Source organism: Pristis pectinata, chromosome 24 (genome assembly GCF_009764475.1).
Source record: "Pristis pectinata isolate sPriPec2 chromosome 24, sPriPec2.1.pri, whole genome shotgun sequence".
NCBI classification, from domain to species: domain Eukaryota; kingdom Metazoa; phylum Chordata; class Chondrichthyes; order Rhinopristiformes; family Pristidae; genus Pristis; species Pristis pectinata.
The window spans coordinates 28,492,898-28,517,843 of record NC_067428.1 but is presented as its reverse complement, the minus strand read 5'-3'; the positions used below and the strand labels follow the sequence as shown (position 1 = coordinate 28,517,843).

Below are 24,946 nucleotides of genomic sequence, written 5' to 3'. Positions count from 1 at the left end.
AAGAGAAACACAGGGCCCTTCTGTGCCCTCCAAAATTGATGGTCGCCTGCCCCGTACCACATGGACAAGTCGTCCAAGAGCAGTTGTTGCAGGGTGGCAGAGGCATTCTCAGCACAGGCAACCAGCTCAACACTCAAACACAACCAGCCTCAGCTCCAGACTTGTGGACTGTCAGAGTGACCGGGCAAATCAACATCTTTGAATATCTGGATATAAAAAAAAATTTTCTTAAGAAAAAAAGTCGAAACAAATAAAAGCAAGCATTAAAAGCTATTTTAAAATCATTTAAATTCAAGTAAAAATAAAAACATAACCATTTGGCTTTCTCCCGGTGGCCGGATATGTCCATTATTAGAAAAATGACATTTGTACGTTTAACTTGATGCAATCTTCCCAGCCCTCAAGTTGCAGGTCAGAGGAAAGTCAGGTCAGAGGAAAGTCACGTCAGACTCCGTGGGGAGCTCACTGGAGCAAATAGCAGCGAGGAAGTTGCCACTGCCAGCCCTGAATACTCGGAGAAGTCCCAGTCCAAGGGCAGGGGATGTGGAAGAAGATCCGCCCATTACCTCAAATGTCCAAAAGGCTGTCTAAGATGCGAGATTTCAGTACCATTTAACAAGGACACCAGGGAGGAAGAGAACAAGAGAGCTTTAAGATACCCTCCCCGAGCTCAGGGCCTTGGCATCCAAAGGCCTAGCTACAGACAATGGACTATTGAGGGGCCAGAACTGGGAGCTACGCAGAGATTATGAAAGAATAGTAGGGCTGGAGGACAGCAGATGAAAGTTGTGAAGTCTTGCACAAGAACTTGCGAGCCTGGTAAAATGGATCAGACATTTCCCAACCATTAAAGATAAACCCAAGCAGTACCTCACATTTTACCACCCCGACCCTCCAAAACTTTCACAGAATCTGCAATTAAGGAACAGACCACATTTCCAACTGTACCTTTTGTGAGCAGCAACCAAATGCAGGATTAGTCTGCTCTGGAACCTTGTTCAGGTGGAAGTTTTACAGAGGATACAAGGAACAAGCAGGAAATAATTTACCTAAAAGCAGTGAGTTCAACCCTCTCGTGTTTGTTGGTGACGAGCTCCGGTATCAAGGACAGGTGGGAGATCTGTACTGAAGCCCATCCAAACTGGAAGATGATGATGAATGGAGAGAAGTAAACCAGTTCGACCCACTGGGGAACATCTTCACTGCTGCCCACAGGGGGATTAAAAATGAATGGAAAAGACAGAATGACACAGATGCTCCCTGTCAAAATAAAGAAAAACGTGGCTGAAGTATGCAAAACAGTCAACTTCAAGAACATGAGAATGCTAAAAATAAATGTTTGACCGCACGTTACTCAGGCAACAAATACTATTCAAAACAATATTGCATCAGGTAGAATTGTACAGCATGGAAACAGGCCCTTCGACCCAACTGGTCTGTGCCAACCAAGACATCCATCCAAGCTGGTCCCATTTCCACACATTTGGCCTATAACCCTTTCCTATCCATGTACCCGTCCAACTGTCTTTTTAATGTTATTAATGAACCTGCCTCAACCATTTCCTTACGGCAGCCCATTCCACCCTGTGTAAAAACATCGCTGCTCAGGTTCCCATTAAATCTTTCCCCTCTCATCTTAAACCTATGCCGACTAGTTCTCGATTCCTGGGGGAAAAAAAAAAGTGCGTTCACCCTATCTATGCCCCTCATGATCTTATACATGTCCAAGATCACCTCCCAGTCTCCTACACTCCAATGAAAAAAAAGTCCTAGCCTGCCCAACCTCTGCCTATAACCAAGTCCCAACAACATCACTAAATCCTTTCTGCACCATTTCCAGTTTAACATTTTTCCAATAGCAAGGAGACCAAAAGTGAAAACAATGCTCCAAGTGCGGCCTCACCAGTGTCTTGTACAACCACACCGTGGCCTCCCAACTTCGATACTCAAATCTAGGTACATTCCAACAGAAAAAAAGGACAAAATTATATTGAATGCAATTCTGGGATATAGTTAGTTTGGTTCCAGAACTATGCACAATGAAGAACACACATGGATGCTCAGCAATCCCAATGTCTCTGTAAATGGTCATTTAAGCGAAAGGAAGCCAGATAACGAAGACACAAGAGATAAAGTGGGACAGGGAGGGGAGAAATGATTATTTATCAGCCCTCGAGCTCAGTTCAAATCCAGAAGGGGGCCCAAAGCATCTTAAAAGACCAAGGGCCTTTTTTTTGGGCAAGGACAAAGAATACATATGGTGCATAACTCTAAAATCATTTTTTCCTTCTAAGGATTTTTCCTTTGAAAGTGTGACAAGGCACACAATCCAATCTAACAAGTCATCGAAACAATTTTAACCGCCTAGCAACTTGATCCTTGCGCTCAATTACCATGCACTTGTAGCGGAACTCGTGAGACACGTTACAAAAGCATTCACAGTTTAGTCATTTAAGCAGACTAGTCTCATGCAGGGCTATATCCATCCTGGAGAAGTAACAGGAATTATTTACGGGTTGGTTAAACTGCACGGTTAATCAGTAATGACGCACTCCACAGAATTACAAAGGAAAAGGCAGGAAAGGCTTTGCTTAACAAAAAGAGGTCCTCAATTACATAGCTTTCCTCTATTTAATACAAGAGTCTGTGGCTGAGCCAATGTCACGATTCACAAGAACGTCTCCTACAGAAACCTAAAAATATGTAATAAATAAAATGAATAGAACACTATGAACCCAACTCCTCTGAAAATGAGTCTTGAATATACATCATTCCTTCAGGATCAAAAAGGCAATATCCCAAAATTTACTGCAGCTGTTTGATGAGACAGACCATCACCACTGTGGGGACCACTACAGATAGATTAATGCACTGTTGCATTTACCTTGAGAAGAGACCTATTTTTAATTAGCATGGAGGGAATAGCAATCAAGAAGAGAAAAAAAAATTAGGGTCAAGACTTGACAGGAACTTTATTATAGAGAGATGAAGGCAGATTTAAAAAAAAACAGACACTGAAGACATGAAAAGTGCAGCTTTATGCTAACAGATGTCTAACAAATCTACCATACCATCAGATCCTCCTGACGGTGCGGTAGAATCCTGATGCAGGGTTTCAACCCGAAACATCAGCAATTCCTTTCCTCCCACAGATGCTGCTCAACCCGCTGAGTTCCCGCAGCAGATTGATTGTTGCTCCAGATTCCAGCATCCGTCTCCGGATCCTCCTACACGTGATCACACTAGGACTGGAAGAATCCCAATATTCTGCCTGGTACTGGTCCTCTGAACATTTGAGGCTTAAAATAACATCTGCCGTAAACACATAATGCAGCACCCAGACAGATATTGCATGCTAAAGTGGCTGGGTACAGTTAAAAAAAACGCACACACTTATTTATTAATGGAAAAGCCTCGTCTATAGAGGATCTTTCACTACCCAGAGAGATCTCAGTGTTTTTGGACATGTACACATTTTGAGATGTGTTTGCATGATTAAAAAGGGAAAAAAAAGTAAAATTCCATTCTACATTTCATTGCAAGATAGAAGACTCTTTGGCATGGTAACTATATAGTGTTGCTCAATGGAAAGAATGCTTTAGGAACATCCACCAATTCTAGTGGAAGACATTGAATGCAATACACTTGACAACTGTACAATTATTCATTAAATATCTTATAGTGGAAATCCTTACAGGTCTTTTATCGATGTTGGAATTCTAATAAGGCGTAAACAGCCAAGGCACATACTGGTTCAGCACTTTCAAACAGCTTTGACTTGAGTGGTTGCTGGTGGTGAAGTCACTGGACTGGATAATAAATGGGTAACCATACATGTTAAACTACTAGATTGTTGCAAAAAACCCACCAACTTCCTTCAGGGAAGGAAACCCATTACCCTTCAACAACCTGGGTTATATGCGACTGCAGGACCACTTGTGGTCAACTCTTCACTGCCCTAGCAATCTAGTTAGTCCGGGAGACAACATACAATGGACAAATAGATGCCCCCACGCTGAACAAATAAGTTTTAAACTGAGAGCGATGGACTCACTAATACAGCACGGAAACAGGCCCTTTGGCCCAACTTTTCCATGCTGACCAAGGTGCCTACTTAAGCTAGTCCCATTTGCCCACGTTTGGCCCATAGCCCTCTAAACCTTTCCTATCCATGTACTTTTTCATGTCATTAACGTAGCTACCTCTACTTTCTCTGGCAGTCCGTTCCATAAACGCACCACCCTCTGCATGAAGTTACCCCTCAGATCCTTTTTAAATCTTTCCCCTCTCAACTTAAACCTGTGCCCTCTAGTTTCTGATTTCACTTCCCTGGGGAAAGAGACTGCATTCACCCTATCTATACCCCTCATGATTTTACACACCTCCACAAGCAGAATAAAGTTAAGATGTAGGCTGCCTCTTGCCATGACGTGCCTTTTCCTACAGCTCATTTATGATGCGACACACTTGCTTCTGCTGGCCCAAAACATTGATTCTCAATGGTAGCCCTTCTCCATATTGTGGGCTTGGCATTTCCATTACTGGGAGACTGGCATCATGCCCTTGTAGCTGACCGTTCTGGGGGATAATATTAACCAAAGGAGCCAAGTAACACAACAAAGTTTCCCTTTTCAAAATCCACAATTGCCATGGTGTTGCTTCCTCATTCCAAGATCTGGGGACTACCTTGACAGCCCATTCTCTTTGCTGTTCAAGGAGAGAAAACTGTTCTTGCAACCTTCACCTATTTTCTGGACTCATCACTTTATCAATAAATGCACTTTAGAACTCATGGTATATACTCTATGGGTGACAGTATTGTGGTCACACACCCCAACTGTGGCATCTCTTGCTCTTGCTCAGGGTTTATAAGAACATAAGAAATAGCAGGATCATTCAGCCCTACTCAATTAGATGGGGCAACACACAAACATTGGAGAAACTCAGCAGGTCAGGCAGCATCTATGGAGGGAAATGGACAGTTGGCATTTCGGATGGAGTATAATTACCTAGGATCCTTGCTGGGGCAAAACTGGGAGGCCTGGAAACTGAGCTGGAAGGACATAGTATAAGATGGCGGTGGAGGCAAATGCCCAGGAAGGATACATGGCTGTGGTAGGGAGTCCGGGTGAGCACATGGTCAAAGAGCCAGAGAGCAGCAGCGATCACAGATGGGCAGCAGCGAGAGGGTCTCATAGAACAGCCGGAGGAGGAAAACTTCAAGGTAGGCATACTTCGGAGAGACTTTGCAGTGGAGCAGCAAAATGGAGACGAGAGATTGTTTTGTCTCCACCCAATAAGATCGTGGCTTTCCTACACATTCCCCATCACATATCTTTTAATTTCCTTTTTTCCTACCATCCACTTATTTAAATCTTTTCTCAGGACTAGGAAGGGAAAAGGTCATCAACCTGAAGTGTTAATTTTACTTCTCTTCAGACACTGCCCGACCTGCTGAGTAGTTACAGAATTCCGTGGTCTTTGCAGGTCTCCAGCAACCACACTACGTTGCTTCTCTAGGCAAGATTTCTACATCTCGGCAGGCTGCAAGGTAATAACATTTCTGTGGAAGCCCCAAACGTCTGGCATTATGTGTGATTGTAGTGACTAACCAGTTACTCAGTGGGCAACTGCACAGCATATTAAGGAGTCGTGTTGTGTTGACACAAAGGGGCAGAAATAGGGTGGACAAGCAATATCTTTTTCCCCATTATTGAGCGATCTAATACCAGAGGGCATGCACTTAAGGTGAGAGGGGGTAGGATCAGAACAGACATCAGAGGCACTTTTTTTTTTAACTCAGTGGTGGATGCCTGGAACGTGTTGCCTGATAGGGTGGTGGAGGCAAATTCATTGGGGGCTTGGATGGGCACATGAATGAGACGAAAATGGAGGGATATGGGATTTCTGCAGGTAGAAGGGATTAGCTATGTCAGCACAACATTGTGGGCTGAAGAGCCTGTTCTGCGCTGTACTGTTCCATGTTCTAAAGGGAACCAGTTTCAGTACTGAATTAGTGCTAAATTAATTGTTTCCAGCCAATGCAATACGATACTATTGTTGTACAAACAGCAACAGGTATTTACAGTATATGGTACCTTCAGCACAGAATACAGCAAGCAGATCTGGCATGAACATAGTGAAAGTACAGCTAACAGAGTTGAGGAACCTTTGTAAAACAGGAAGAGAGGTGGCACTACAAAAAGGGATTAGAAAATTCCACACATTAGGACTCGGATTGAAGGAGGAACAGGGTTACACCAAAAAGGTTTGCACTGGGATGGAGGAGATTATATAACTGGGGTGATAGACAGCCTATGATAGATCAGCATCACAAGGTTAGTTTGTTCTCCACAATCTCCTTTTGCAGAGAGTTGTGATCACAGAAATGCTGGAGTGTGATTATGGGAACAAGATGACATTGAAAACTGTATGACTAGACTGATGCAATATTTGACATGCAATTAGGAAATGGAAAGTAACTCGTATAGTTATCAAACTTCAAGGCCTGCCAAAAGAGGAAGCTTCTGTGGCACTTACTAAAGCAACTGACTACCACAAGTTTGTGACTTAATCAACTCTAAACAGTTTGGAGAATAGCTTCCCTAAACAAGAGGCAAACTTTCAAATCTACATGCACTCAAAATATTTGAGTTTTGCAAGTGCTGTTAAACTTATGAATGGATGTTTCTACAATACTTGTCTGCAGATAATACTAAATAACTATTCTTAGTGTCAAGAGAAACAGGCTTTCGAGCAGCCCATCCACGATGATTTCAGAAACAATAGCTCATGCTGTGAGACAGCAGGCTTCAGATAGCGAGGCTGTTGGAGAGGGACACCCGGTCTATGGCTTGCTGAGGGGACGTTTGGATATTCTACTGCATACAAGGTGTGGCACAGGGTAGAATTTCCTACTCTAGTGGAGAGTTGGAGTCACAGGGCAAAGACTTGGGTAGAGATTGCTGAGATCGGACATACATGCCCTTGTCCCAGCAGCAAGAATGGGATGGACTGTTGAACCAGGAAATGATGCCTAATGAAGAGCAAACTCAAGACAAGCAGCAGGAAGATGGATAACTGCAACTTTCCAACATCGAAGCTTCATCCATCCATTTCAGGATTCAAAGCCCCTTATCATCTGCACAACTGATGTCTAGTGAGCCCCGTAGGCCAATTAATGTCATTTTGTGTGCCTAATAGTCCATGTCTAATAACAAGGTATATACAAAGGCCAGAAATAACTCTGAACCTGCAAGCACAAATGTTTGAACCCCTGGATGTTGCCTGGATTGGAGGGCTCGAGTTGTCAGGAGAGATTGGATAGACTGAGTCTGTTTTCCCTGGAGCGAAGGCCAAGGGGTGGTATGATAGAGATACATAGTGAAGGCTGCAGCTGGAGTACTGCGTGCAGTTCTGGTCTCCTTACTCAAGGAAAGATCTACTAGCTTTTGAGGCAATGCAGAGGTTCAGCAGGTTGATTCCAGAGATGAGGGGGTTAGCCTGTGAGGAGAGGTTGAGTCACCTGGGACTATACTTGCTGGAATTCAGAAGAATGAGAGGGGATCTTATAGAAACACAAAATTATGAAAAGGGATAGACAAGATAGACACAGGAAGATTGTTTCCGCTAGTAGGCGAGACTAGAACTAGGGGACATCGCCTCAAGGTTCAGGGGAATAGATTTAGGACTGAGATGAGGAGAAACTGCTTTTCCCAGAGTAGTGAATCTGTGGAATTCTCTGCCCAGGGAAGCAGTAGAGGCTAACTCATTAAATATGTTTAAGACACAGTTAGATAGATTTTTGCATAGTAGGGGAATTAACTGTTATGGAGAAAAGGCAGGTAGATGGAGCTGAGACAACCACTAAATCAGCCATGATCTTATTGAATGGCGGAATAGGCTCGACGGCTTACTCCTGCTCCTATTTCTTATGTTCTTATACTGAATTATGAGGCATAGGTGCCATGGTAGGAGTGTCTAAAACTAGAGGACACAGGTTTATGGTGAGAGGGAGGTGGTTTAGAGGATCTGAGGGGTAAATTTTTCCACACACCGTAGCTGGTATCTGGAATGAGCTGCCAGAGGTGGTGGTGCAGGCAGGAACAGTAACACTTAGGAGTATCTTGACAGGTACCTGAATGAGCAAGGTATTAAGGGATATGGAATTAATGAAAGCAAGTAGGACGGGTATAGATAGGCTTGATGGTCAGCATAGACACGGTGGGCATAAGGGCCTGTTTCTATGCTGTACAACTCTGACGTAGGACATCCTGAAGGTGCATCTTATCAAAGCTTTTTTAGTTCCACATTCAATGAATAAAACAAGCAATATGCTGCATTTGCAGTTTTCGATTTGAAAAAAGGTGATGTATCTACTTTGAGATGCAAGTGTGCCCTTAAAAAGAGAAAGATCCATTTAAAATGAATTGGAAAAAAAGTCTTAACAGTTGAAGACTTGCAGATAAAGAGCATGGCAACCCCACCATCTGCTTGGAAATGTGTCAATGTTCCTTCGGAGTCCAAATCCTGGACGTCGCTGCCCTACAGCTCTATGGGAGCACCTGCACCAGGTGGTCTGCAGTGGCTCAACAAGGCAGCCCACCAACACTCCAACGAGGCATTAGAACCAGTAATATATACTGGCCTTGCCCTCACATCCACTTCATGAAAGTGGAAACAAGAATGCTAGTGTAAATTCTCCAAATTAGACCAGCAGAAGCACATTTGACAAAAAAAAATTACTACATGGTCAGGTTAAAGAACAGAACTGACCACCAGAACCCTAACTTTCTATCATCAGCCAAAAACAAATGAAGAAACAAAATAAGCTCATCCACCATGGGCGTAAAATAGTGTCCTTCACAGTCTCAGTAGCTGCAATAGAGCAGCCTTGGGCGACTTTCCAACATACTTAAAACCAAGTTTTTAAGGTCCCATCATTAAATGCAAAACTGCCTTAAGAGCTGGTGACATTCTTGTTTTCAATTTGAACATCTGCTCTGCTTTGATCTGCCTACAGTAATGTTTGTTATCCTTCAGATGCTGACTTTAATATTTTTCCTTTCCCCAATAAGATAGTTATTTATTAGTCACATGTACATCGAAACACAAAGTGAAATAAGTCTTTTTGTATTGCTAAGAATGTGCTGGGGGGCAGCCCGCATGTGTCGCCACTCATCCAGCGCCAACATGGCATGCCGACAGCTCTTAACCTGTACGTCTTTGGAATGTGGGAGGAAACTGGAGGATTATTAATTGGAGAGAAGTTGGAAAGGGGAGACAAGGGTTCAGCTGAGCAGGCATTTAGGAAGGCAAAGATCAAGAAAAGTCAAGACGACACAGCAGTGACAGGAGTAATGATAACCAGGAGTGTCGGGAAGGAGACAAGTGTCCCTGCAAATAGAGCCAGGACAAGGAAAAATTAAAAGATAAAAGTAAAAGATAAAAGTAAAACAAAGTTTTTAAAAAAAAAGCAAAAAAAAAAATTCAAAGACAGTTCACATTAGATTGGGTCAAAATCCTGGAACTCCCTCAAAGCATAATGGGTATACACACACCTCAAGGACTGCAGCGGTTCAAGATGGCAGCTCCCCACCACCTTCTCAAGGGCAACCTGGGATGGGTAATTGAATGCTGCCTCAGTCTGTGAAGCCCACATCCCTCAGATGATGAGAAAACATTAGGATTTTTCCCAAGTTAGACAGCCAACGTCACGCACATGTACTTCCAGAGGCTTATCGAGTGCCGCATAACGTGCTTCAACTTGGCAAAAAAGTTGAAGCACATTACGTGGTAACTTATCCAAAGGGACATTGATAGCACAGGTACAAAGTTAGTCGAGGTTGTTTTCCAAACTCCAGTACGACAAATTATAGCATTCCCCAGGGATTGGTGTTAGTGCCATAATTTTCTTTGATCTTTATTAAATGACCTAGAATAGAGGACGCAAGCCACAAACTCCCAGTATTATGAAATGGACAGCTTCCGAAAGGTCGAGTCCAAATCTACACTTACATCCTATTCCCCAAGCAGTCACTGTGCTGTCAGCAAGCCCTGGAATTCTTTCCCCAAGTCCCACCCCTTTGAAAGCAATTAGTCACCCATCATGTCACCGCCATATGCCTTCTGGTATCAGGCTTCCTGCAACCTCCTTGAGGTTTACAACATTATTTGTGCCAGTTATTGTCCAGGACTGCATCAGTCCTAATCATAGTAGAAATGTCTCATTTGCCGAGATGATATCAAGGAAGGGTTTATTAATAATCTTAGTGTTCATACTGACATTTCTGCCTTCAAAGGACAAGGGAAGCCAAAGGACAAGTGAATTCTCGGTTCTACCATCTTAAAAGTTAAGACTCCAATTGAAAAAAATGTGGACAATTAGGTGTAGATAAGAATTTTTTTTTATAAATTCTCTTTAGGTATAATGACATTGAGACTGAAGGACACTATCTACAATAGACACTTTTAGGACTAAGCCAACACACTTAAGACTAAGTCTTTAGGTCCCATCATTAAATATTTATCATATGCAAAGCTGCTTAAAAAGTTGGTGACATTCCTTTATTCATAACTGGACCCAGTTCTGTAACACCCAATAATTTATATATAGTTAAGTGTCACTCAGGAGTTCTAATTTTGGACCAGTTGTAATAGAAAACAGAACTTCTTCAGTTTTGCACGAAGGATCCAAATTTTTAAAAAGTTGAAACCACAAGAGAAGGTCAATCTTGCTTGGTGGTAGGGTCAAAGAAAACCATTAATGGAGCGTATCAACAGTCCATCAGAATCAATAACAAAGCTCTTATTGAAATTAAATATTCTGTCAAGGGTCATCATTCCCTTGCCAAAAGGATTTCCCAAAGCAAGGGAACACTGATATCATATCCAAACTGTTCCAGAATCAATCAAGATACTATCCAAGATTTTGTCGACACTTGCTTCCTTAAAATGGATGATCCACTTGAAATATGGAAAAACTACTGTAAACCATTGTACGTTCCAGGAAATTCCCTACAAAATTCCCCTCCTTTTACTGAAGGATGCAATGACACAACATTTTAAAAGTCAATGTTGTGCAGTGGAACTTAAATAATCCATGCAAACATTATGATTTTTTAAAAATAAACTGTTTTTGTAATGCTAAGGTAGAGGACTGAAAAATAAAGGCAACCTTGTGTAAAGCCATAAAGTTGACATGCACAGCCTAATAGTGATCGCTGTGCTTGGTCACCGAGACACTGCAAACAAAAAAAACAAAAGTGAAAGAACAAATTTGCTTGTACATTTGTGTACATTTTAGAACAGAATGCACATACACTAAATATTAAGAATGGGCTTTCTTTCCCACAGATACAAACCAAACCCCCTTTGTAGTTCAAACATGTTGAGATTTCTCCCCCTCCTCCCTCCTATTTGCGTTAAGAATAAATACAACTAAATGAAGCAAGACAGACAGATTTAAAACAAAGGCTGGTTTCCTTTAATTCAACACTTGCCCCAGAAATGTTAGTGTAATAGCACATGCACACTCTGCTGTTTTCCAAAACAATTTAAAATTTGAGAAATACACCAAGTGCTTTAACTCAGATTGAATGTCAGGTCAAATCTTTTAAAGCTGCAAAATGCTTGTGCTCTAGAGTAAAGGATGATCAAAAACTGGTGGAGTTGTGGAAAGGATTTAGCAGGATATAGACCAGATGCAAATGTGGGCAGAGAGATGGCAGATGGAGTTTAATCCAGACCAGTGTGAAGTGTGCACTTTAGAAGTGCAAGTTTAAGAGGAGAGTGTACAGTAAATGGCAGGACCCTCGGGAGCATTGATGTACAGAGGAAACTTGTGGCGCAAGTCTGCAGCTCCCTGAAAGTAGCAACACAAGTAGGAAAAGGCAGCATACTTGCCTTCATTGGTTGGGGTGTCGAGTACAAGAGTCAGGAAATCATGTTGCAGTTATACAAAACTTTGGCTGGGTCACAGTTGGGGAATTGTGTGCAGTTCCGGTTGCTGCATTAAAGGAAGGATGTGGAGGATGCTGAAAAAGAGGTCCTTGTTAACATTACCAGCTCGCTACCTGCGTTAGAGAGCATTAAAGGAGTGGCCGGAGAAACTTTTGCCTGGAGCATTGGACCTGACAGAACTATGTAAAATGAGAGGCATAGATGGGATGGACAGTCTTTTTCCCGTGATGGAAATTTCAAATACTAAAGAGGGTGTAGCTTTAAGCTGAGAGAGGAAACGTTTAAAAGGAGGAGATTTACATGGCTTTTTTTTTTAAATTATATACACAGAGCTAAGTGCCTGGAACATACTGCCAGTGGAAGTGGTTGAAGCAGATACAATGGCAACATTTAAGAGGCACTTAGACAGGTACATGAGCAGGTAGGGATTTAGATCATGTGCAGGCAGATGTGCAGTTTAAGTTGGCATCATGGTCAGCACAGACATCGTGGGCTGAAAGGCCTGTTCCTGTGCTGTCCTGTTCTGTGTTTATACTGGTGACCTCCAGCTTCCACCCTTCATCATGAAGTCATATTAAAAAAAGGGGAAAAAAAATCAAAAAACTACAGGTGCTGGAAAGCTTAAATGTAAATAGAAATTGTCAGAAGCACTCAGCAGCTCACATAGAAAGGGAAACAGAGTTAAGTCCTACTGTTTCACTTTCCATTGCTGCTGTCTGACTTCCTGACTACTACAAGCAACTCGTTTCAAAAATAAAATCAACACAAGGCACCTTCAATCCTTGTAATCGACCAGTGCAAGTGTCCAGGACAGTGAGATTCCATGAAATGTTAGTTGATGTTGTCAGTCTTAAAAAGATTTAATAAAAGCAACTGCCCGATTATGTTATCTGGTAATCTGCCACGCTCCTTAGACTGCTTCTGGTGTTGAGAAAGGCTCTATGATACCAGATCCTTGTGAAATTTCAATTTGGGCTTTACGCACAAATCCCAGCAAGAGCGTCAGCAACTCCCACCCTCTGGTAAGGATATAATTGCCAGAGCGCAGGAACTCTGGATGATTTTCCTTCACTTGCCTCAAGCCAAGTCCCATCGACACACTCCCAGCACATTTAAAAACATGAGAAGTAATTGCCTTTTAACTAAAAGCCAAGGATAATGTTGTGTAAGTGTTGCCACAGTAAGCCAGACACTTCAACTGACCAGAATCCCAAGTAGGCAACAGGACTCACCAACAATTCACAGCAACAGAACTGGCTGCCTCAGTGACTACAGCCTTGTGCATCTCTGCACAAGGAAATGGAACTATCCCACTAACATTTACCCCATCTTCACTTTCCACAAGACACACAGATGTTTCTTAAAAAAAAGTTTTGCAACAAGCAAGGCAGAGATATCAAATGACAAAAGAAAAACAGGAGATTGATTATATTTCCAGATTATCAATAACACAAGCTTCCCCTCAAACCTGTACGTGCATGCATTGAAACCAGCTCACACTACTCTGCTCAAGACAGACTCAGATTTGCAATTAAACCCAATCAAATGTCAGCCAAGTTTATTCCTTGGAATCATTCCAATAGATCGGAAAACAGAAGGGAGGTAAATTACTATTCATCTTAATTGCTTCGCTCCTGTTCACCCCCATCTTGGTCACATAATGCCCACTGGCGATAACTGTGCCAAGTCCCAAAGAAGGGTCCTGACCCGAAACGTTGACCGCCTGCTTTTCTCCACGGATGCTGCCTGGCCTGCTGAGTTCCTCCAGCATCGTCATGTTTTTCATCTAGATTTCAGCATCTGCAGTCCTTTGTTTCTCTGCTCATTTCTCAGGAGAGTTAAATACCGAGGCCTTTTGTTCAGAGCGAATTACACCTCGAACTGGAGAACAGCAATTGGTGGAATTCCTCTTTCTCGCTCGTTTCTTGGGGAAAAATATAGAGAAGTGACCACTATCCCCATACCAGGGCCTTTGATGTGCAGTTACAGTATAGAAACAGAATATTTGACACAACTCAATCTGTTCTTCGGACACCACACAAACTTCCTATCAATCTCTACCAGCATCTTCTCGCAGTTCTGGTATCATCCTTGTACCTCCTTTTGCCTCTACATCCATTTCTAATACGTAGACCAGTTCATGCACTGATAAATTAGAAAGACTTTACAACACAAACTCCCAGTGGTAATTCAGTAAGACAGCTCGAGCTGTAAAAAGCAGAATTGAGAAAGTTTTCATTACTACCACTCAATATCTAAAAAAAGATACAGATTTCCTCCTTCAAGCACACTTCACATTGAGCTACCAGATGATTGATTTTGTTCAATATTTTCTCTGTCCACAACAGTACAGCAAATAGGCATCTCAAGTTGGTTCAAAACAGAAGATCTGGAAATACTCAGAAGGCCAAGCAGCACATGTGGAAGGAGAAACAGGGTTAGTGTTTCAGGTCAGTTCATTTCTCCTTCTACTCAGAGTGTTTCCAGCATTTTCCGTTTAGGTTTCAGATTTCCAGCATCAAGTTGGATAATGGGCAGGAGTCAAGGAACAAGTTTATCAGAATGAAGGTGCCACTTGAATCTGTCTGGAAGAGAAAAATGTGACTTGCACACCAGTCATTTAAAGAGCTTGTTGGGCTCAGTGATGTGTTGGTGTCTAAATAACAGTATCACTAAAACCACTATTTCAATAGTCAAAGTTAACCAAATGATGAACCTCACCAATGAAAATAGAACTATGAATAAGAGTAGGTTGCAATGGCATTAAACATAAAAACAGACTATATATATATATATATATATATATATATAAATATAGATATAGCAAAAAGGTTTCAGATATTAAGACTGCCAGATACAGCTGACCCCACCCCCCTCTTTTTACCAGGGGTTGTATTCCTAGAAAATGGAGTATGTCCCAGTTTTACAGAACACAAAGTCAGGTCATCTGCACACACGTCAAGAAACGCACATAAAAAAAATTTTTAGGCTACTGTTCAAAAAAAAATTAGGGTAAATAAAATTACACAAGTTGTGATAGAAATTTCATTCTCTTCTTTATGGTCTCAAAATTCATCAGGATTTCCATCATTTAAAGATATATTTATTAGTCACATATACATTGAACACAGTGAAATGAGTCTTTTTGCATTACTGAGGACGTGCTGGGGGCAGCCTGCAAGTGTCACCATGCTTCCGGCACCAACATAGCGTGCCCACAACTTCCTAACCTATACGTCTTTGGAATGTGGGAGGAAACCGGAGCACCCGGAGGAAACCCACACAGACATGGGGAGAACGTACAAACTCCTTACAGACAGCGGCCGGAATTGAATCCAGGCCGCTGGCGCTATAATAGCGTTACGCTAACCGCTACACTACTGTACTAGGGTTTTTCCAATACAATTCCTACATAATTGAATTTACAAGAAACAAAATTAGGGAAGGTGACCATGACACTGAGGTTGGGGGGACTTACAAACAGTTCTCAGGAATGCAACCCTGTCAGGAATCCCTCAGGAATGATCCTTGTACGGGCCACGGTCCCTTTCACAGGCACTGTAGCATAGTGGTTAGCATAATGCTTTACAGCGCCAGCGACCCGGGTTCAATTCCGGTCACTGTCTGTAAGGAGTTTGTACATTCTCCCCATTGTCTGCGTGGGTTTCCTCCGGGTGCTCCGGTTTCCTCCCACATTCCAAAGACCTACGGGTTAGGAAGTTGTGGGCATGCTATGTTGGCGCCGGAAGCGTGGCGACACTTGCAGGCTGCCCCCCAAAATCACCATACAAAAGACGTATTTCACTGTGTGTTTCAATGTACATGTGACTAGTAAAGATCTTATCTTATCTAACCTAACCTGGGAACAGCCCATATGGTGCAGATACAAGAGGATTTCAGAAGACTTTCAGTTATACTGACAGAACCTCACATCAGAAACTGGCAGGCATACACCCTAAGGGAGTCTGTAGAGACGAAGGGAAGTCCGGTCCGTAGTTTAGAGGATTTTAAACAATGGGGGGTGGGGGGGGGTGTGATTTAAAAATCCAATTTAGATTTTACTCTCACAGATTAAAAGTAACAAATACCAGCCAAGAAGAGGACAAATATATGAGTGAATACTAGTGCTTTAACCAATATACCAAGGTAGACATATTTTGTAGAAGGAAACAGGCTATTTCGTTTTAAACCAGTTTCACATCCTGTTTAATAGTTTCCTTTATTTTGGGTCAAAGTGTTTTTTCAGTGATTGCCAAAGAGCTTGATACACATTTCAGATCATTAGAATCCTTCCTCTAGTTCAGACACATCCTTTCCTAGGTTTTGACCAAGGCTTCCCAGCTCCCACATCGGTGTTATTGCTGAGAACTGCTCGGGTCACAACATTCCGATCTCCTCAGTCATTCAGCGAGCAAGAGCTCCTTCAGTCCGCATCCGACAGCTTCAAGTTCAAATAGAAAGAAAGTGGAACTTGAACAAGTGAGTCCCAAACCTTTGTGCTAATACTCAGACACAGTGTATTAATGAACCGAATAATCAGAAGGAAACAAAATCAAATCCAACACTAATTTCAGAGTTTCTCAATCCAGTTTTAAATGTAATGCAACGGGGGAGGTTGCCTCTTCTATAAACCAACCCCATCTGCAGCAATTTACCTTTGCGGTAAGATGGTAGATGCAGACAGGATGATTTGCTTTGGATCTCCAATGTCCCAGGTCTACTCAGAACAATATTGCAAGAGTCATTTTAATTCATTCAGGGATGAGATATTCAACTTCCCTGGATACCCTCTATAGTTGTGGAAAGGGCAGGTTTTCTTCACACTGCACAATCCAAAAGGAGAGAGCAGAAAATCTCTTGTCAGAAGGTAAAACTCAAGCCTGAAGAGTACATCATTTCATTAAGGGCAATAAGCAGTCCCAATAAAGGTCTCAATAAGAGACTCTGATTCTGGTGCATCGAGTCTCAACATTTGACATGATGGATCACACCATTTAACTTCAATGTCTCTTCTCCCCACCCAAGTGGAAGAAGTTTTGCCTCAGTCCACTTGTGTAGGCAGCTGTTCCAAATTTGTGCAGTGGTGATTTTGTTAAGGGTTAAAACAGCCATCACAGAAGAAAGAACAGCAATTTACATTTGAATCAATATTTGGCAGGAATGTTAATGTTGTGTGAAGTTCTCTGAGAATGTTAAGAAAATATAAACAAAGAGATTGATAACAACTTAATTGAAGGAGCAAAAACTCCAGGATTGATTGATTGCAGGCTTGAACCAGACCAGCTGAGACAAGGAACGATACCCCAAGGTAACATTCTCTCAGCTCCACCAAGCAGCAATGATGAACTGGAAAGTTGGCTTGCTTTACCAAGAGCCAGGGTCTCCGCATCCTAAAACTTGAAAGCAATGAGAGGGGCCATCCAGTTGTATTGAGACAAGCGCATCAGAAAACAGGAGTAGGCCACTCGGCTCCTTAAACCTGCTCGGCAACTCAATATGATCACGTTTGATCTGCCCCAGATGTCAATTCCCCATCACCCATTCAAAAACGTATACACTTCCTCTTGAAATATCCCCACTGGGGTAGAGAATTCTGGAGATTCGCCTCCCCCTGCAAGAAGAAATCCTCACACACCTCAGTTTTAAATGACCACTCCCTAATCTTGTAACCATATCCCCTCAATTGAAATTCTCCCACTAGTGGAAATATCAATATTTACCCCATCATGACACCCCCCCTCCCCCAAAGATCTTGTGCTTCAATAAGAACACCACTCATTCTTCCAAACACTAAAGAATATAGATCTAATTGCTTTAGCTGTTTGTGACAGGAATTAGCCTCACTCTCTCTCTACCAGGAATTAGCTGAGTGAATCTTTTCTGGACTGCTTCCAATGCCAATAAATCCTTATTTAAATAGAGACCAAAACTGTGCACAGTACACCAAGTGTGCTCTACCCTGGAGAACAAAACTTCCCCATTTTTAAACTCCAACTCTCTTGCAATAAAGGACAATATGCCCTTTGACTTCCTAATCACTTGCTACACCTGCCCAACTTTTTGCAATTCATGCACAAGAGCACTTGGATCCCTCTGTACTTCATTTAATGACAATCTTTCTCCATTTAGACAAGTCTGCCTTTAAACTCCTTAACGAAGTGAATAACCTCACACTTTCCCTCGTTAAACTCCATTTGCCAATTTTTTCCAATCCAATCTATATCCAGGTGGAGAGTTCTAATATCTTCACTGCATAAGAAACAATGAGCCCCATCTAGGACACTTCCAATGACACCCATGGCTTCAATGGCAGACAGAAAAGTTGATTGCTACTGTGGTAACAAGAGATAACTAAAGCCCTAGGTTAAGGCATGGAAATACCCAAGTGAGTAGACTTGGCCATCAGCTACATGGGGAGTGAGATCTTTGTACGGACTGTCAAGAACCATCATTTCCGCATGCCTCTGTTCCCGAATGGTACTGAGCCAATAACTAGGATGCTACATAACTGAAGTGCAAAATGGAGGTGGTACTGTACCAACCAATAGTCCAGGATTATGAACAAAGGAGGTCAAAGCTGGGCTGAAATAGTATCAGTGTGGTGCCCTTTCACTGAGAAAGAACAGGAGGGAGATGGATCTTGGAAATAGGATTTAACTCCTTACTGAACTTCAGTACAGCAGAGAACCTGGGAACTTAGGGAGAACCCAGGACCAACACTCAAGGAGAGACCATGTCTGGGACTCAGAAAAAGAGGAAAGCCACAAGTCTGACTGAGACCGCTCATCTCGTGCCTTGACAGGTAACACACTGTTCAAGGTGCAAATTCTTGTATCTTTGCATTTAAGAGTTTGAGGATACATTTCACCAGTATGCCTCTAATACCAGTGTGAATTTGGCACAAGAGTAGCACTCCCTCCCCTCCAAATCACGAGGTTGTTGATCTAACCCATCCTAGAGACTCAAACACTGGCATCCAGGTTAACATTCCTGTGCAGTACTCCCTCAGCACTACACTAACAGGAGATGCTGCTCTCCCCCCCCCCCCCCCCCCCCCCCCCAAATGGCATGTTAAACCAAGACACACAAGGGTATGAAAGGTCCCATGACACTATACTGAAAAAGAGCAGCACAGTTAGCTAATATTCAACACTAATAAAGAACACAGATTATTTAGTTGCTTTGACAGTGCTGTTTGTAGGAGGTTATTATGTGCAAACTAGCTGCTGTATTGCCTATATTATGACTGTACTTCAGAGACACATCATTCAATGCAAACTTCTTTTGAACATCTTCATTGATCTGTGAGAGGTACTATATAAAAGGAGGCCTTTCAGCTTTTCCCGGCACCATTTGTGGAGCCAGCTCCCCATCCCCAATGGATCCATCCTTGGCCACCAACTTCTCACCCTTGTGCAACCCATCAGCATATTAAGCAAAGTGATCCAGTTTGCAGACGTTCACTGACAACATCCAACACCAGCTCCCACCCCCCTCCGGCTCTCAAACTCTCCACTACAAGTTGCCACACTGTGTGTCAATGTCCTTGAAATTAATTGGGAAAGGTAATGCCTTTGGTTCCCAGAACAAAGTCTAATCTCTCACCTCCCATTCCATACCCCACCATCTCCAACTGAATATGATCCACCTCACATTCTGTTTGGAGCTTATGACCCCATTAACTAGATCACAGCTTTCAGCTCCACAATCCTGCCCATTTTAGCCCCATCTCGTTCACTGACAAAACGTGCTCTTAGCTACTCCAGATCAGACCCTTCTCATTCTCTGGCTTCCCCAAATCCCTCTTTCCATAAACTTAACCAAAACTCTCATGTTCAAATCTCCCTACTCCATTACCAGCTCCACATCTCCCTGCCAATGCACCCCATCCATGGCGAACACGTTAGCATAACGCTATTACAACACCAGCGACCCTGGCTCAATTCCAGCCGCCGTCTGTAAGGAGTTTGTATGTTCTCCGTGTCTGCATGGGTTTCCAAATTTCCTCCCACATTCCAAAGACGTATGAGTTAGGAAGTTGTGGGCACGCTATGTTGGCACCGGAAGCGTGGCGACACTTGCGGGCTGCCCTCGGGACATTCTACACAAAAGATGCATTTCACTGTGTGTTTCGATGTACATGTGACTAAAGAAATCTCATCTTATAATTGCTGAAACCCCTCAGTCTCCCTCTCCTCAGCTTCACCCTGCTTCCTTTAATCAAGCTTCCGGACTCATCTCACTACACTCCTCTGAAGCTTTGCTTCCTTCAGGGGTGTGTTATAAACAATAGGTTACCACCATCAGAAATTGGTATTGGTTTATTATTGTCACTTGTACCGAGATACAGTGAAAAACTTGTCTTGCATACTGATCGTACAGGTCAATTCATTACACAGTGCAGTTACATTGAGTTACTGCAGAGTGCATTGATGTAGTACAGGTAAAAACAATAACAGTACAGAGTAAAGTGTCACAGCTACAGAGAAAGTGCAGTGCAATAAGGTGCAAGGTCACAACAAGGTAGATCGTGAAGTCAGAGTCCATCTCATTGTATTCGGGTTCATTATCACCAACTTGTATGTTGTTAAATTTGTTGCTTTGCAGCAGCAGTACAGTGCAAAGAGATAAAGTTACTATAAATTACAAAATAACAGTGGTGTTCATGGACCATTTGAAAATCTGATGGCAGAGGGGAAGAAACTGTTCCTAATTTGCCCCATCTCAACTCATTCCAGCCCTCGTGTTCAACTGAGAACATAGATCTGTACAGCACAGGAACAGGCCCTTCAGCCCACGATGTCTGTGCTGACCACGATGCCAAATTAAACTAAACTCAGTCTGCCTGCACATGATCCACATCCCTCGATTCTCTGTTCATGCATTTGTCTAACCATCTCTTCCACTGCACTACTGTGTCTGCTTCTAACACCACCCTCAGCAGCCCACTCCTAGCACCTATCACTGTGGAAGAAAAAAATTTGCCTTGTACATCTCCTTTAAATTTTCCCTCTCCCACCTTAAAGCTACACCCTCTAGCATTTGACATTTCTATGCTGGTAAAAGACTATCATCTACCCCAGCTATGCCTCTCATAATTTTATATTTCTATCAGGTCACCCCCTGAGCCTCCAGAGAAAACAATCCAAGTTTATCCAACCTCTCCTTATAGCTAATACTCTCTAATTCAGGCAGCATTCCAGTGATTAAGATTTGTTTATTGTTAAATGACTCTTCACCCAATTCCTTAACTTAAAACTGTACAAGCTGGACATTTTCAAAGTGGACATCTCTATCCATTGGTCGACTCACTTTACCAACTCCATCACCCCCTGTACACATTGAGATCACTGGATCCTAAAGGGATAGGACATAAATATGGATTTGTTTTGTTCCCAGGTCAACCAGTGGTCATGAAGTAATACAGCCCAGAAGCAGGCCCTTCGGCCCAACTGGTCCATGCTGACCAAGGGGCCCACCTCAGCTAGTCCCATTTGCCCACGTTTGCCCCATAGCTTTCTAAACCTTTCCTACCCATGCACTTATTCAAATGTGATTACTGTACCTGCCTCAACCACTTTCTCTGGCAGCTCATTCCATATACACACCACCCTCTGCATGAAGAAGTTGCCCCTCAGGTCCCTTTTAAAATTTTTCCCCCTCTCATCTGACACCTATGACCTCTAGTTTTTTGGCTTCCCTTGGGGGGAAAAAACTGTGCATTCACCCTATCTATACCCCTTATGAGTTTACACACCTCTATAAGGTCACCCCTCCGTGTCTTACGCTCCAAGGAATAAAGTCCTAGCCTACCCAACCTCTCCCTGTAATCCATTCCCTCGAGTCCTGGCAACATTCTAGTAAATCTTTTGCTGTTGCAGTTTAGCAGAAGTTCTGCACTCACCGAGAAGATGCCACGTCTTCCTCTTGCCGTACTGCCCGCAGCCCTGAGTGCGATCAGACTCATAGCCAATGAGTGGGGTACAGAAGCCGTCCGCTATCTGCCCTATCAACAGTAGGATGCCGGCATTGTAGTTGTTGATGGCCAGTACCGAGTGGTAAAACACCAAGAGATAAGTGAACCACATGGACGCGCACAAGTCATTCAGAAAATGTCCCACTGCATAGGACAAGCAGGCGCAAAGGGGTAACGGGGGCACCTCATCAGCCATGGTGTGGATACAAGGCTCCTGAGTAATTACAGAGTCAGTAATGCAACACTGAAGCCGGGAATCCCCAGCCCTTCAAAGCAGAAACGCAGTAATTTCTGCAGCAGTTTCTTTGCGAGCTGCCAACCGCTTTATACAGGCTCCCAGTCAGCCCCGGGCTTGTTACGCGCTGCAAGCACACACCAGCTGCACTGACACATACCCCTCAGTAACCCGGCTTCCTGTAGCATCGCCCTCGAACGCTCCCGTCTCCCTGTTTCCTGCTCGTACTAATCAGCTGGGCGATCATGTGAGCGGGTTGCTCTCAGGAGACTGCTCCAGTTGGACAACAACACGGGGCGGGTTCCTCCTCTTCCGCAGCCCAATGAGCGAGGAATTGGGAGGGGACGTCTCCCCGGCTCTGAAACCGGCAGGAGTGTGAGGGGTGGGTGTCTGCCTGCCTGGTCCTCGCTGGTGGGAGGAGAGGGTGGCTGGGTTGTGGGCGTCCTGCCCGTCAATCACCAAGACACCTCAAGAGAGACCCAGGAAGTAGATTCATAGTTTCTTCATTTGCATTTTATATTTACATAATCTTGCAAAAACCTTGTCCCCGGGTAACGGTTCTGTCCTTAAGTCGGAAAGTACACAGAAATCACTCCACATGGTAGCCATGCCTCCACAGTATTGAAATGAATGGCATCAAAATCACAGAAGGTTGATAAGAAAGAACAATTAATGTTAGTGTGCTGACGGGCCGCACATCGGTGAGAAGTTGGTGGCCAACTATACCATGAGACGGACTCTGACCTCACGATCTACCTTGTTGGGACCTTGCACCTTATTGCACTGCACTTCCTCTATAGCCTTGACACTTTACTCTGTACTGTTATTGTTTTTACCTGTACTAACTCAATGTAACTGCACTGTGTAATGAATTGACCTGTACAATCAGTATGCAAGACAAGTTTTTTCACTGGACCTCGGTACAAGTGACAATAATAAACCAATACCAATACCAAGGATGGATCCATTGGGGATGGGGACCTGGCTCCACAAATGGTGCTGGGACAAGCAGAAAGGCCTCCATTTATACAGTACCTCATGCAGATCAATGAGGATGTTTGCACTGAATGACGTATCTCTGAAGTTCAGCCAAAATGTGGGCAAATACAGCAGCTAATTTGCATACAATAACCTCCTACAAATAGCGCTGTCAAAGCAATCAAGTAATCTGTTTTCGTTATTAGTGTTGAATATTGGCCAGGACTTTGAGAATGATTGTGCTGCTATGAAGATATCTTGTACCTTCCAGTTACTAAAAGTGGAGGGAGAAAAAATAAACTAGTTCTGCTGTTCATAGGAACAGAAGTATGTATGTACATCGGACTTCTGAATTTAGTAATATTGTGGGAACTTGGTCATTTCTTCTTTCTCTCCTCTTCATCAGTAGAAGATACAGGAGCCTGAGTGCACGTACCACCGGGCTTAAGGACAGCTTCTACCCCACTGTGATAAGACTATTGAATGGTTCCCTTATATGATGAGATGGACTCTGACCTCACGGTCTACCTTGTTGTGACCTTGCATCTTATTGCGCTGCACTTTCTCTGTAGCTGTGACACTTTACTCTGTACTGTTATTGTTTTTACCTGTACTACCTCAATGCACTCTGTATTAACTCAATGTAACTGCACTGTGTAATGAATTGACCTGTACAATCAGTATGCAAGACAAGTTTTTCACTGTACCTCGGTACAAGTGACAATAATAAAGCAATACCAATGTACAGGTGTCTATACATCAGGTGTTCGTGACCTGGGAGAACCTGGACAGGCCCTTCAGCCCACTGTGTCTGTGCTGACCATTGTACCCACCTGTTCTAATCCCAGTTACCAACACTTGGTCTGCAGCTTTCTATGCCTTGGTTCAAGATCCCCAGGCACGGTAGTGTAGGGGCAGGCACGGTAGTGCCATCTGTAAGGAGTTTGTATGTTCTCCCCATGCCATTGTGGGTTTCCTCCAGGTGCTCCGGTTTCCTCCCACATTCCAAAGACGTACGGGTTAGGAAGTTGTGGGCGTGCAATGTTGGCAGCGGAAGTGTGGCGACACTTGCGGGCTGCCCCCAGAACACTCTACGCGAAAGATGCATTTCACTGTGTGTTTCGATGTACATGTGACTAATAAAGAAATCTGTCTAAACTTTAGTTCTCAGGAAAGGTCCCTGAACAGAAACATTAACTGGTTTCCCTCTCCACGGATGCTGCTCGACTGGCTGAGTTCTTCCAGCATTTCTCTCTTTGTTTCAGATTCCAGCATCTGCGGATTTATTTGGTTTCCCTTACGAAACATTGTCGGCTTTGCGGTAAAGCGTCTGTTTGGGTAAACAAAAAGCTGGAGGAACTCCGCGGCTCAGGCGGCACCTGTGGAGGGAAAGGGGCAGTCGACGTTTCGGGTCGAGACCCTTCCTCTGACTGAAAGACAGAAGGGAACCAGCCAGTATAAAGAGGTGGAGGGGAATGGGGGGGGGGGGGGAGCAAGAGCTGGCAGGTGATAGGTGGATCCAGGTGAGGGAGGGTGATAGGCAGACGGAGGAGGGGAGGGTGGGAATGGCGTCAGAGGTTGGGAGGTGATAGGTGGAGGTGACAGAGGGCTGCAGATGATGCAATCTGATAGGAGAGGGAGGAGGAGCGTGGAATGAAGGGAGGTGGGGACAACAGGTTGAGAACAATGGGAGAGGGGACCCAGTGAGAGGAGTGGTGTGGCGATGGGCAGATGGCGTGGGTAGAGGTGGGGTGATGGGGGTGGACTGGTGGATAAGATTAACTAGGACCTCAAGA

General features: G+C 43.5%; 1 protein-coding gene across 8 annotated transcripts in view; it reads right to left on the bottom strand.

The window, feature by feature from the left end:
* Positions 1–22,579, bottom strand: part of mfsd12a (major facilitator superfamily domain containing 12a) — a 61,382-nt gene extending 38,803 nt beyond the window's left edge. For 4 of the 8 annotated variants that reach the window (XR_007958150.1, XR_007958149.1, XM_052038207.1 and 1 more), the window contains exons 1-2: positions 21,866–22,426; positions 1,050–1,260 (exon numbers count right to left, since the gene is read on the bottom strand). Coding sequence is in view for 6 of the 8 variants with exons in the window: in XM_052038207.1 (XP_051894167.1) it covers positions 1,050–1,260; positions 21,866–22,133 (479 nt within the window). In the remaining 2 variants the exon portion in view is untranslated. Of the gene's footprint in view, positions 1–1,049; positions 1,261–21,865 lie in introns of all 8 variants that reach the window. The other 4 variants (XM_052038208.1, XM_052038210.1, XM_052038213.1 and 1 more) reach the window with 3 other exon arrangements.
* Between the last annotated feature and the right edge of the window lie 2,367 nt (positions 22,580–24,946).